The 14,852-nt window shown below is 36.9% G+C and overlaps 1 protein-coding gene across 1 annotated transcript in view; it reads right to left on the reverse strand.

Annotated features, from left to right (window-relative positions):
- Nucleotides 1-14,852, reverse strand: part of LOC140337742 (ovochymase-2-like) — a 33,418-nt gene that overhangs the window by 9,836 nt on the left and 8,730 nt on the right. The window contains exons 5-15 of the mRNA XM_072421541.1: nt 13,612-13,707; nt 12,612-12,763; nt 11,366-11,561; nt 8,278-8,301; nt 8,106-8,196; nt 7,319-7,452; nt 5,629-5,769; nt 4,914-5,044; nt 3,115-3,208; nt 2,337-2,468; nt 1,767-1,841 (exon numbers count right to left, since the gene is read on the reverse strand). Of these exons, the coding sequence (XP_072277642.1) occupies nt 1,767-1,841; nt 2,337-2,468; nt 3,115-3,208; nt 4,914-5,044; nt 5,629-5,769; nt 7,319-7,452; nt 8,106-8,196; nt 8,278-8,301; nt 11,366-11,561; nt 12,612-12,763; nt 13,612-13,707 (1,266 nt within the window). The remainder of the gene's footprint in view (nt 1-1,766; nt 1,842-2,336; nt 2,469-3,114; nt 3,209-4,913; nt 5,045-5,628; nt 5,770-7,318; nt 7,453-8,105; nt 8,197-8,277; nt 8,302-11,365; nt 11,562-12,611; nt 12,764-13,611; nt 13,708-14,852) is intronic.

The following is a 14,852-nucleotide window of genomic DNA, read 5'->3' on the forward strand; positions in this document are numbered from 1 at the left end:
TAATGTCAGGTATTTACTGTTAAACTTCCCAACTAGGAGATCCACTTGTCCTGGTTACTATTGGTTTACAGGGAGTGAGAACTAGGGATGAGTGAGAATGCATCTGGCATTCTCGCAAAAAATTTCCTCGCATTTCCGATGGTTCTGCAAAATTTAGGCGAACTGATTTTCCTAAACCATCAGAAGATCGAGGAAATCATAACAGGAGGATTCACAGGGGATTCACAGGATTCCCTGTGAATCCTCCTGTTTGTGATACCTGGGGCACTAGAGGTTAATTAACCTCTAGTGCCCAGGGATCTTCTCAATGAATGCGGCCGTGGCACTAGGGGTTAATTAACATCTAGTGCCCCAGAGATTGCAGATTCTTCTCAATGAATGCAGTCACAGCTGCAATCATTGAGAAGATGCCTGGCAAAGGAGAACCTCCTGACATTGTAATATAAGTATCTCCTACAAATGATACATTTGTTACAGATACAAATGTATGATTTGTAAGAGATACTTATATTACAATGTCAGGAGGTTCCCCTGTGCTGGGCATCTTCTCAATGATTGCAGCAGTGGCTGAATTTATTGGGAAGAGTGTGCGATACCAGGGGCACTAGAGGTAATTAACCTCCAGTGCCCGGGGATCGCAGAGGATTTCCATAGCTGCATGATGCAGCCCTGGAAATCCTTCTGTTTGGCGAGAGCTCGACCTCTCGTGAATCAGAAGGCTGTTCTCATTTACATTTTCGGTAAGCGAGAAAGGTCAGAATCACCCCGAGATCGGATTTAATATTCTCGCTTGCTCATCCCTTGTGAGAACTGTGTAAACATGGGTAAATCCAATATGATCCTAAACACATGATGTGTCATGGAAGAATAAACGGCAAACTGTATTATTAATTATTGACAAACCTGAAAATAATATGTTAGTATTTAGTTTAGTAATGTAATAGATATAAGTTTAACTCATATCAGTAATGCAATAATGCATATTATATTCCATGTAAACATGCTTTGCATTTAGGCAGCCTATGTTACAGTTGTGTTGATGCACCTGCACCATTGTTGCTAATTCAGCACCCCACAATGCATTGCAGTTTGTTACAGCATGGGTGGTGAGATGCAATGCAAGTACATTGGAATCCAGGATGTAATGCAAGCATTGCCATACATTTTGGTGACACATGTTATCTCAATTCATAGGTGTGATGCATGGCATTTAAAATGTCAGAATATCCCATGGGTATATGGTTGGATATAAATTTTACAGATGGTTAACATAAAGAACCATTAATATTTGTCCCTGCCCCAGAGGTGCTTACATTTAATAAATTAATAAACCATCTGCCTAGGCACTTCACTTTTATTTTTCAATCAATTGTAAAAAGTCTTACCTGTACTAGATGGGGTACTGTTTATACCAGTCAGCCATATTTACATATTTCATAAGCATACTCGGCTACTTGCTTAACAATGCTGCACAATAGTACAACTTGTTCTATACTTGTACACATCTAGAGGAAGAGTGGAAAACTACCACAAAATGCAAACAGGTACAGGTGGGAGAATTTATAAATTAGGTTTTTGTAGAAAACATAAATACATTTGTGTGGTTGTAAAAAGTAAAAAAAAACAGTCTAATAAAAAAGCGTCCTTTGTAAGCCAGAAATCCCAATGGTTGGTAAGGACATAGTAAAGTTTGGGTCATCCAACTTTTATAAGTGAACAAAAGTGCATACAAGTATATTACTCTAACAAAATACAAAGTAGTTTACCAAAATCTTCAGCTCTATTTTCAGTACTTTGTGGCAGACTGGATCCAATAAAGTCTTCTGACTTTCTTGTGAAGGCTGTAACATTAAAAATTCATGGTGAATACAATTTTAATACCTGTAGAACCTGTAATGAGAAACACACAAATGCCTATTTGCGGACCCCCAGTCTGGAGGGTGAGGAACTCTTTAGGTGCCCTAAAAGTTGTTACATGTAAAAGTTTGCCATGCAACACTGTGGTCCTAATCAAAGACATAATCAAAACAATTTTACTTTTACAAGGCTAGCATAGGCGGTAAGTCAATGGTTCTAAAATACATCAACACAACTTATAACTTTTTGAACTCAATTCAATAGTTCTATATTTACTGTCAGGTGCCTTGTATTCTGTGGGCTAGGTTGTAATATTTTTCTCTCCTGTGAAAGTAGGACAATGTTTTTTGTGTACTTCAATTTTGTGTACTTTTTACTTTTTCTCATCCTTTTAATTATCTTTGTTTTGTCTCTATATCACATACATTCCTCTTCACATACATCCAATTCTACATAATTTGCAGCATAAAATATCTTACATTGTACTGAATGGAAGGAAATAGATGCTCGAAACCCAGCATGATTCACACGAGAGTCAGAGGAAAATACAATCTGCATGACATTGGAGGTGCTCTCAATTGGATCGGGAATATAAAATCCACAAAATCTCCCTACAAAAAAGAAAGGAAACATTGTATATAGAATTTATATTTTAAAGAATTATTAGAATAATTACAATTGTTCTGTCCTCCAACATTTTATGTTTGTGATACACAGCAGTAGGCTACTTGTCACTGAATTGAGACCAACTCTATTGGGACCTTTCTAGTATAAATAAGGCAAGTTGTGAAGCTTGTTCTGTGTCAATCAAAGCAGGATGATTGGTAATCGATTGAATAGCCACCATGCTTAGGTGCTTGTTCTGCATTATCCAAGTTATATTCTGCAATTATGAGTCAGGGATTGGGCCAATCTAGTTCAACAAAGGAGAATTGGGTAGGGCTGAAAACTCTGCATGTGATTTCAGCATATCAGAGGCAAATTCTAAAATGTAAAAAAAAGATTGGTCTATAAAGGGTTTAAAAGCAATATTTTATATTTATCCACACGAAAAATTAAAATCTATGGTTGACACCAATGCTGAATACAGGTAGCAAATCAGAATACCTGATGGGAGCCAGTTGTGCCTTTTTTGGTTCAGAATTACTGTGATGAATAAAACAATGAATGATAGAAACCTTTCCACATGGTTTCCAGAGTTAAAGCTACAGGGGAACATGGGGAATAGCACCAGTGACTGATGTATGAAAAACTCACCTGCCACATTAATTCCCACCAGGTCAGTGTAAATGAGCACATAATCAAAAACACAGCCAATACTTGGTTCAACTTCAAAAACCTGGAAAGTGATCTGAATAACAGGAAACAAAAGCAGAACAATACAAGTAATATGGATGAAGAACCTGAAATAAGTGATTTATTTGCTTTGGGTTATCCACATTGCATAACTTAATAGAATACCAATGGGTAAAGCATGAAACATTTCCTCAACAGTAATTCCCTTGCTATATTTTAAATTGTTCCCTATACTTGGATGACCCAAAATTGCAAAATGGAACTGAGGTTGGAAAAATGCTAAACTATATACAATGATGAAGTTGCAGTGTTCATTGCTATACTGTATGGTAGCAAGAGGGTGTGTAGAGTTGCTGGCTTATTTTTGCAGAATAGCTTTAAAGCAGAAGTAACATTCCTCTTTTAAGAATACTTGATCAGACGCAGAAAGGGACACGAGATGTTCCTTCTGCAATAACCCCTCTTACCTACCTGATCTCTCTGGTTATCTAGCAAAAGGCAAAGCTTCACATGCACAGCATCAACTTTGGCTTTGACTTTGGCCACGATTCTCTGCATTCTTGGCTTCTCCAGCTAGTGCTGGGAATGAACAAACTTTCATGTGCCTATGCAGGAATTACATTAACCCGGACAATCGAAATGACCAAAGATCCTTTACAGGAAGAAAAAAAAGATCATGGCACCCTGCAAAGGACAGGTGAGTATCATAAGTTAGTTCCACTTTAAGCTGGCTGGGTGAATATACATGTGAATAAATGCATTTGTTTAACACCGTAGGTAGAAAGTGTCTTCATCTGCTGATTTTGGTGACTGTAATGGTAAATAATTTGTATAATAGCTATAGTTATCATATATTTTATCTTAGAGCTACTTATTATGATTACAATAGTCAAACAAATTTGGAAGTGAAGCAGTCCAAATAGATTACTTTTAATAATTAGAAAGACATGAAACATGTCATTGCGTTTCAGGGATCTGGGATGCTCCCTTCATCAGGGCCTTAAAAGTCGTGCAGAAGTAGGATTGCTCAGCTGAGATCCTTTGATACTCTTTGTTTCCAAGCAGACCTATCAACACGTGTGTTTTTTCATTTCTTATGACACACATTGTTGAAAAGGATATTTCACTATCTTTTCTAATGGCAAAAGAATGAACGTTTCCGGTACACACAGCGCCTTTCTGCTCTTTGTAGAGGGAGGGGGAGAACTATGGCGTGGCGCCCCGTTGCGCTCTCTGCCATTCACCTATTATGATCGTTTGTTGTTCGTGGATCCACCAGGATGGATCCATGAACAATGAACGTCAAGCGCTGTACACATGTCAGATTCAGCAATTATCGGACAAGAATCATCTGACTTGTGTACTCTGCCTTACACATATAACAACTCTAACACGGAGTGTTTGATAGAGTTGGGCTTTAACATCTAAAGCTACGTACACACATCCAACGGTTCTTGCCTGATAATCGTTTCAGGGCCGATATCCGGTAAGAATCTGGTGTGTGTACAGAGCCTGTCATCCATCGTCCGAATGACCGTCCTGGTGGATCCACCACGATGGACGACAAACGATCTTAATGCAAGGGAAGAGGGAGAGCGCACAGCGGGGTGCCATTCTGTTGTTCTCCCCCTCCCCTCTCCATATAGTAGAGCTCATTCATGCATTGTGCAGTGCTTAGTCGTTGGAAAGGGTTGTGAAAGATCAATTCTAACGATTATTATTACACGTGTGTATGCGGCCTAAGTGCCAGTAATGAATACCTTTATCCTGAAAGATGATGGACAAATAATAATCCATTTGCAGTTTGCATTATTTCTATATTTCTCAGGGTGATTCATTGTCTGTATTTCTCCTTCTCCAGATATAACAGCAACAGATCCACACTCAGAATCTAGAAACAAAAAAGATAAATCTTAATCTCAAATGGTGTTACATCACCAATGATAAGACTTTAGTACTAAATATAACATAAAGCACATCTGTGTTGGACAGGTATGACACCAGTCCACTTAAATGTTTTAAATTCATCAAATTGATGGAATGGAGTTTCTAAAAATTTGACCATCCCTACTATCCAACTGGGAATCTAATGTGGCGGTTTCTATGAAGACGTGAGTGGGAGCTTAGCATCTAAATTAGTTGTTTTTCGCGGTAAATTATCTATTTGCCCTGAATTTTGGGATTTCATGTCAGCATATTGACTGGTTACAGCTTTTCAAACTAGTAGATGTTAAGCTATAAATCATAACAATTCCCTTACGAGAGTTTTACACAAAAAAAAATCCTGAAATACTCAGCCACGCAAAAATAAGGGAGTGATTCTATTCTTTATCCAGTGTAATTCTTTCTTGGTGTGTAGTTCATCATACATTGTATTATTTGTACTACAAAATATCAATGCATCATAAATTGTTCACCCTTGGTCCATTGATTTGAAAAGGTTTTTTATAGTGCAACTTTATATTACAGAATTACCTGGATAGGTTTGTGGCTCTACAGCCTCGTAGAATAGAGAAAATCCAGTTCTGTAAATTTTGAAATCAGAGATGAATTTCAGCTTTACTTTATTGTTAGTGATGAGCAAGGGCCGAGGGCGATCGCTTCCACAAAATTTACCTGGAATCATAATAAAAGCAATAATGTCATGTGCCATTGAGTAGATAGGGATGATGTAGAAATTAACTTTGCATAGAAAGATAGAAAGGCAAAGTAAAGCAAACTTGCATTTTTTTCAAAGACCTTATTTTTTTTTTAGAAACTAGGTAACTTTTTTAGAATATATTCTACAAACATAAACTGTACCTAACAGTTTAATCTGAACATTCTTTTCTTCTGAAGCACACCGTGTTTTCTGAGTGTTTACAGATTTATTGGGAATAAAACAGAAGTAGGGCAAAGTAGAGACTGATTAGGGTGGCTTCCTACTTTTGCAGAATTGTATCTCCCAGCATGTGTCTTTGTGGGCAATATCTAGCCAGCATAATCACATGAATTTTTTTCTACTAAAAAGTTTAGAAAAATGTATTAAACGCAAACTGAATCGGAGCTACTGTTGCTCCTGCTAACCTTTGCATGGCTCAGTTTTCAGAGCAGGTACACTGGTTTACCAGTCTATAAGGTGATATTATACCAATTTATAGGGAGATTGAACATCCTCATTCCTATGTACCATGACTTATATGTAGCGCTTAAGATATTGATAATAATCATGCTGGCATTGGGCAGGTGTGGTTCCATACCGTAGTTATGGCTATAAGAAAATTTAGCTATTGGCACATGTGAACAAAGAGTGATTAAAGAAAAGTCCCATGCTGCCTTACCACAATGCAGCTGTGATTGTGAATTGATGTGAATAAATGTGATTGTGATTAGGCGGACGGTTATAGCATCTAGGAACTGCCAAATGGGAGCCGGGGAGGGTTCTTAGTCCCGTGTAAGCCCTGAATCTCTGTTAGGTTTGAATTTCTCTAAGGATTTTGCAGACAGCTCCAGTAGAGAATCCGTGTAGTGTGGGATCTCATGCAAGGTAGCTATGTACTTCTTACTCTTCGTGCTCTAAAATAAACCTCATTATGGTTAGTAGACATTCTACCAAGTGGCAATTAAAGTTAATGGGAAGAAGAAAGCAAATAATGTAGGCAATAAATTAACTAGCTTTGTAAGAAACAAATTGAATAACATCACCCTTGCTATCTAGTGGTTTCTTTAGTCCGTGCATACCCAACATATGGGTAATAAACTTACCTGCAGCTTACAATATCTCCCCATACATCTCATCCACAATGTTCATTCAATACAGAGTTTTGGACTAAGTCAGTCCTTGTGGATGCATGTAAAGGCTGCCTTCCAATACTAACCCTTGGTTTGGCTACCAAACTGGTCAGTCTTGGTACCATGCCTCGTTTGATCCTCTGCCTCTTACCCAAGTAAAGTTGCCTGACCCCCCCTCACTGTGAGCTAAATCTGAATAAGAGACTAAATGTTACAAAATAAGGATTTTTATTAGTCTATGGATGGATGAAACAGCGTGAAAAGTGCATAAGAAGACAGTAAAGTGTTGCCTACTAGAAGTTAGGTGTAGGGTACAAATGCATATGTGGAAAATCCACCTTTTAGCATATGATATTTTTGCTGACTTGTTGAACATGTGCAGGACAATTCTCACCAATTAAAGATCCTTTTTCAGTATACACAGCCAAATAATCCAGGTCACAAAAGTTATCAAATTCCAGGTCAAAGTGGCGAAAAGTCAACAAAATGTGCTTTCCTTCAGGAACATATATAGTCCACGCACACTCCCTAGGATGGAAAGTAGTTTAGAATCATGAGACAAACATATTACAAAGTAAGGAAAATATTTAAACAACATTTCCCTACACTTATACTCTACCCCATGAGCTGAAATAGCCTCCACCTCTCCAAATATCTACATCTATTGATTTCTTGCCACCAAAGCCCACTGGAATGTTGTTTTGTCACCCAATAGATGTCTTTTCATTATGAAACAGAACAGAAGTAGCTAAAACACTTTAAGGGGTGAAATAAAGAGTCCAATTTATTAAAGCTCTCCAAGACTAGAGATGATAGACTAGTATGGGAAAAACTTGGTGAACCTGGAAGGAATTCCCTAAAAATAATTTTATATTTAATATCTATTATTTGGTTAATGTATTCAATCGTAGACCAGATCCAAGATTGCTGGATCACCCAAGTTTTCCTATAATATTCCACTTTCACTAGTCTTAAGGAGTTTTATTAAATGAGACCCAAATTATATTTCATCAAGGTGCTGCAGAAACAGTAGAGGACAGCATTCTACAAATCCTATCATGTTTCTGTTATCCTGATATAGAATGATGAGCAAGCGTGGTCACCTTAAGACAAAAAAGTGTAGCGCAAGGAAAAAAATAGGCTTGGGTTTAGAAACATTTATTTAGGAAAAAAGTACTTACTCATTATTTAAATAATATCTAGTAGGATACTTGGGTAGTTTCAAAGTTCCCGTAGTTCCCGTCAGGATTTGGTTTTTGGGACTGCAGCTAGCTGTGGGTGACAGTATAGAAGACTCAGCTAATCATATTACTGGGGATATCCCTAAAAAACGAAATTGTTGCGTGTACTCACCTGTAACTTTGCTTGAGTTTGATTCTTGTAGGTTTAGGCAGGAACAAAAAGAATAATAATAATAAAAAAGATTTATTTAGACTTGAAACGAAATTAACAAGTTTACTGACAGACATGATTCCAGATAACTAAATTGCTTTGAACATGTATTGTATTAATTACTGATTACCAATTATAATATATATATATAAATATATATATATATATATATATATAGGGTCATTAAAAAGTTTCCTCACTTTTTTACCTCTATATATTCCAAAAACAAATGACATTACTTTTCTGCAAAGTCACGTTCCTTTGTGATGCATTTTTCTTGTGGTGTACCAACTTTTTATCCCATCAGCAAAAAAAGTGGTAGAGAGTGTAACCACTGATGCACCGCTGCTTTCACATTATTATCACATGAAAATCTTCCTACCCTTAAAGCTTCTTCGAGAGGTCAAAAAGGTGAAAATCAGATGGTGCTAAATTCGGCTTTGTTTTCCATAACCTCCCATTGTGTGGGCTGCAGTAGGGTGGGTGTTGTCGTGCATTAACACAATTCCTTTTAGAGCAGTTTGTGGTTTCAATTCTCTCTGAAGCATGTCACAATATGTTGCACTTGTGACAGTTGTTCGATGTTCCTGATTTCGAGAGTAGACCCTTGAGAGTCCCAGAAAACGGGCAGCATCAACTTTCCAGGCGATGGTTATGCCTTGCATTTCTTGGCTACAGGAGATGATGGATGCTGTTTTTTTTCTGTTACCACTAATGAGTTCCCGGGTTTAGAGCTGGACCTCCGGAGAGCTCTGCATCCATCATAGTAATATGGCCATCCTTGAACATTTCCATCCATCTTCTAGATTGTAAGTTCTTCAGGGCAGGGTCCTCTCCTCCTGAGTCACTGTCTGTATCCGTCTGTCATTTGCTACCCTTATTTAATGTACAGCTCTGTGTAATATGTTGATGCTATATAAATCCCGTTTATTATTAATAATAATAATAATAAACATAATATTAATAATTCATAGACGATTGTACGGGGGAGAACTTTATCCCCATACTGAGCACAAGGGGGGATTAATTTGTGCCCCCAACAGATCTTCTACCCACAAATAACGTATGATAGAATGCTGTTCCTTTTTGGTTTGATTTATATATTTCGCAGCTATCTTTAACATAGCGTGACAACTGTAAGGTCCACGGGCTTGCCAGACAAGTCACATTCACTCTTAGACCCGGTCAAGTACTCAACCTAGCGTCCTCACTATTTCCAACTAAAATAATAAAGTGCAGAAACGTTTTGAAGAACCCTTGTATATACATTTCTACGCATATATTTAAATACAGTGGTATGGTTTGTGAAATAATGGCCATTGTTTGTTATTAAAAGAGAGCTCAAACAACGAAATGTATCATTATCATAATGATAACCTAAAACATCACTCAGGCCTGATCAAAAGTACACATACCCTTGAATGTTGGGGCTAACTAGAACTTCTTTATTTGTAATCAATTTAAATTCATTCACTGACTGCTCTTGATTCTAAGTAAAGCAAAATAACTGTTAATTAGGAAAGGTTGTTGAATTGTAAAATTTAGGAAACGGATATTAAAAAACAATCTGGATATAAAAAAAAATGGATATTAAAAAAAAAATTGTTCAAAGTTTAGAATATGCCTGTGGGTAGTGTTTGAACCCAAAAAAGTGGAAAGTTAAGGGTATGAAACAGATGGGTACCCAGACAAGATTTCAGCTACAATTGCCAGGAAAATTGTCAAGAAAAAGCAATAAGCCACTTCTGCTGAAATGCAGGGTTCCCTGTAAATTGTACTTTTGTTGTTTCAAGATGCACAATAAGGGGATATCTGAACAAAAATAGGCTTTATTGTCGAGTTCCAGGAAAAAGTATTTACTGTGCCAATGCCACATAACAGCCCAGTAATAACATGTCAAACAGGGTCCAGGCAAACCTCAAACCAAACATGATACTAAGAATACGCAAAAAAATTGTGTTTCAATGGGTTCAATGTTAAGATACAGCCCCTGATTCATCAAGCAAAATCGGATTATCGGTATCTGGAGGTGCTTTGGGGGCCTTATCAAGGAATCCGGAAGAAGCTCTATTTAATAAGTGGGCAACTAGCTATTGGGCACCCACTAGGTACTGTACATGAATAACATTTACAAATTGATAGAAAAAGTGAAATGTAAAAAAAAAAACATAGAAAGGTATCTTAAACCTAAATTACACTGTCCAATAATGTAAATCCATCGAAATTCATGAAAACCCAACATTGGTAACCCATTAAATCTTTATTGCTAAATGGCAGATCCCCTAAACAGGAAAACCTAAGTAATGGTATTGATCACATTTAAACAATGTAATCTGGATGCCCCATTTAATAAAGTGCCAACCTGATGCTCCCAGGTAAATGCCCCTAGAAGTAAGCCCGCATCAGTTATATCATTCAACATTTTAAATACATGCCAATCAACAGAATGATACTTAAATTGCTAGCTGCAGTACATGTTCGGGTATAGATGTCACCCAGGATCCCCGGTGCTAATACTGGTCATCATAACCTCTGCTGGCCACAATTCAAAGACCATGCATTTCATTACGTACCTCTGCAAATAATTCACTCGTACACTGTTTATTTAAAATGCTGCAAGTACAAAAAATATCTGATGTTCTCTAACAAATCCAGCAAACTTCTAACTTCTTGTAGTGGGCTGACCATAATGCCCTTTCTGAATTTAAATCCTAAGAAGTGTGGTCAGCTTTTCCCAAGTTCCCCTTGTTCAAATACAGAACTCATCTCCCTCAGCTCCATTATTGGATTCGTTCTGTAGTACAACAGAGTGGAACTCTGCCTCAGCTAACAAGGTACTTGGGATTTTAGTACAGAGGAGGCAGCAATACCAACTTACTACAAAAAATAGGGAGCTCATTGGATTTCTTGTAGGATCATCAGAGCTTTTTTAAACGTTTAAACGTTTGCAAATCTGCTTATACTTGAGTCCCACTTGTTGGCTGCACATGGTACATTTGAAAAAATTTACATAGTATATTGTATAGATATCCAAAAATATGTCAGTTACCTTGGTCAAGTTTTGCATACAACCATTTAAGCATTTTTTTAACATCTGTGAAGATTCCAGGTGACCCTTTCTTGTCTAGAGGCAGCATCATATTGTTGGACCAGCTGCGAGCACATCCCATGCCCCAAGAAGTGACGCCAACCAGAACCCAACTCCCGTGACTTCGAGGGCAGAGGAATGGACCTCCGGAGTCACCCTTAAAAATAAATCACATAAAACACTGTAACTTTGTCAATACTTGTTCATTTTAGAGCCTAATATTTCACTGACTGCTTGTCTTAATATATATGCCAAGCTAAAATGATATCTAAAAAATACACCTAAAGATTCACAAATGTTTGATCTCCAACAGCTTGTTTGATGTTGAGATTCCCCATGGCTTGCAGCATAACCCTAAGAAAAACTTCCCTACAAAAGCAGCAGTACACTTTCTGTCTGCATACACCCCTAAACACCCCTGACTTGTACAGAATCTAACTTGCCCCTAAAATCCAGTGTAACTTTAGCTTTTTAAATTTCCTAAATCTGTAAAATACATTCTAGGGGCTCGATGTGATATGACATAACTAATAATTTGATATTTTTTTGTATAGTATCTGTTGCTTGTCTCAACCTCCCTGGAAAAAGCCACATGGTGAAATGCGTCAGACAATGGGACTACAAAATATTACTACATGAACTGTGATGTCTCTTTCCAAGAAATTGGGAGATATTACATTTTGTAACTATACAAATGTGCAGCAATTGAACTATATCAAGATAACTCCTTGTTTTTGCTCCATACGTTTTTTCATATGTCAGCGTCTATAAGATAGTAAACAAATCTTTTCTCTCTTTTTCCGGTTTGGTTAATTCTCTCACAAACTTTTCCATTTAATTCAATAAAATTCAGGGGTTGCCAGAAACTTATCATTTAACCACAGGCTGGATCCTAGACTTTGTTTATATTTAATATTTATCAATCCCGCTTGGAAAGGCATTTACTAATTTAAACATTTATTATTTTGGTAATGAAAATGTAAAAAATGTTATCCCAAAGTCACACATGTCTATATACTGGAGGAGTGTTGGCATTGTCTGTACTAGCAGTCAGATCCTAGTAGTTTCTAGTTCAGGTTTCCGCTAATTTAAAAAGAAAACCTCTAACATCTCTGATGAAGCTGATAATGGCATAGCTGAACCTAGATAGTTGAAGATCAGTGAATAGTGACTAATAAATATAAGAATAACAATATGAAATGAAAACCTGACAGGCATCTTTTCCTCCCTCAGGAAATCCAGCACATACTGCAGTTCTAAATGTTGCACTTGGGCCCAAAGTTTCCATTGCACGCATGCACACGTCGTGGTCAACAATTGGTAGTGTCACCTGCTGTAAACTATTAGATGTTGGACCAGCTAGAAAATCAGACAGGAAAGAGAAAAAACATAAAATATAAATATATATATATATATATATATATATATATATAAATATAAAATATTTCCCTTATACGGGAAAGGAATATAAAGCAAACTATGCAGGTATGTCTTGAGTTGCCAACTTTTATAGAAGTCAATCAAGATATAACCACAGGATTAAGAGATGTTCCCAATCCCAAACATTGAACACAGAAAAAATACTAATATGGGATGTTTGTAGACACTTTAGAATCATTACATATACCACGGGTTATAATAAATATCATAAATGTAATTTATAACATATTGGCAAAATCATAATCCTAAACAATCAGGGTACAAAAAAGAGCTTGCCATAAACATGTATTGCCAATAGGTCCCTACTACTTATAAAAGCATTTCTAGACAAGAAGAGATCCCTAAGGATCAAGTAGTGCGATTGTTTAAACAGTGCGTTTCTCAGCAAATGACAGGGCTGCTTTTTCAGATGCATGGGGAATAATGAATCAACAAATCACAGGTTTAAATGACAACATATGGGACCTTGCCTCATAAGGAGGGCAGTTAGTAAGTAATATTAAGAAAACACAGGTAGGTCTTTTTGTAAACCTGATGTAACCTCACTTTTGTTTGGGATTATGGTTTTAAAAATATGTTGTTAATTCTTTTTTTTCAGGCAATGAAATGATTCTAAGGTGCCTACAGAAATCCAATATTGGCATTTGTTCAAAGTTTCTAGAAGTAGATTAACATTAGAAAGGGAGTACAACAGTTGCCTGGGCACAGGCATAAATAAAAAAAACTATCCCATCCCTGGTCATTTCAGAACAACAAATGCCCCTCACATTCTTCAATGCGTCCCCATCCTAAAGCAACACACAGAGAACCTGATGGAAAATTCTCATCTGGGCTTGGCAGGCAGACCGGTTGAATTTCAGCACCTGCAAATAAAGAAACAATAATTTTACATTTACAAGGTTCAATATTATGGTATAAATATGTAGTTATAAATTACAAAAAAATTAACAAAGTATAATAAGAAAATGCAGGGATTTGGGGGTTAGTTTACTAAAAGATAATTGACTGTTCAATTTGCAAAGTGGCTTAGCAGGGAAATTTCACTTAGTAAATGAACTGGAACTCTGCTGACTTCAACCATACAATCATGTGCAAGGATCAATTCTGTTTTTAGATTTCTTTGCACATGATTCAGTATTACTTGGTAATTTAGTTACTATGGATTAATCACAGTAAAATACAGGTAGCCCCCAGGTTACATACGAGATAGGGACTGTAGGTTTGTTCTTAAGTTGAATTTGTATGTAAGTCGGTACAGGTACATTATTTTAATAAATGCAATTAGGACAGATGTTTGTCTTAACATAATATTAGGCATTATCAGATACTGTAAAAAATCCTCACTGTGTGTTAATCACAACCAAAGCATAAAAAAAAACTTTATAGGGCTTAGATTTTAATGTCTGAAGCAAGCTGTGCTTTGATATGCAAAAAGAAACAACTGCAGAGTTTGTCTGGGTCATTAAAGAGTTATAAGATGTTACAGATCAGCTCAGCTCTTAAGATCACCCACAACCTCAGCTGTGCTTAGCAAATGTTTTTTCTGCAAATCAAGCAAACCATCCCCTCTCCCCATCAAGCCTCCTTCCTGCACAGGAGAAAGAAGGGAACAACCGCTTGTATGTAGGAGACGTCTATATGTCGGATGTCCTTAATTCTGGGACTACCTGTATACATTTCAACATAAGCCTTGAAGCTCAAACATGCAGAATATGGGTTTTGTCTATGTAAGTATTCAACTCAAACCCTATCTCTATAGCTGTGGCAAATGTGGAAGACTTCATGGCAACATTAATATAGACTGAAGTAGAAATGTGGTGACTCAGAATAGTGATGGAAGGCCTTACATAGAAGAAAGGGTTGAGGCATTTCCATATTATTAGAGTGATAATGAAAGGGAGGTTTGCCTGGACACCTACTCATCACCAAGGAACCCTTGCACACTTCCTCACTCAACAATATTGCAATGATGTGCAGGTCCACTACTCTATTTATTCTATTTTGGTAA

The sequence above is a fragment of the Pyxicephalus adspersus genome, chromosome 9, assembly GCF_032062135.1.
Source record: "Pyxicephalus adspersus chromosome 9, UCB_Pads_2.0, whole genome shotgun sequence".
Lineage (NCBI taxonomy): Eukaryota > Metazoa > Chordata > Amphibia > Anura > Pyxicephalidae > Pyxicephalus > Pyxicephalus adspersus.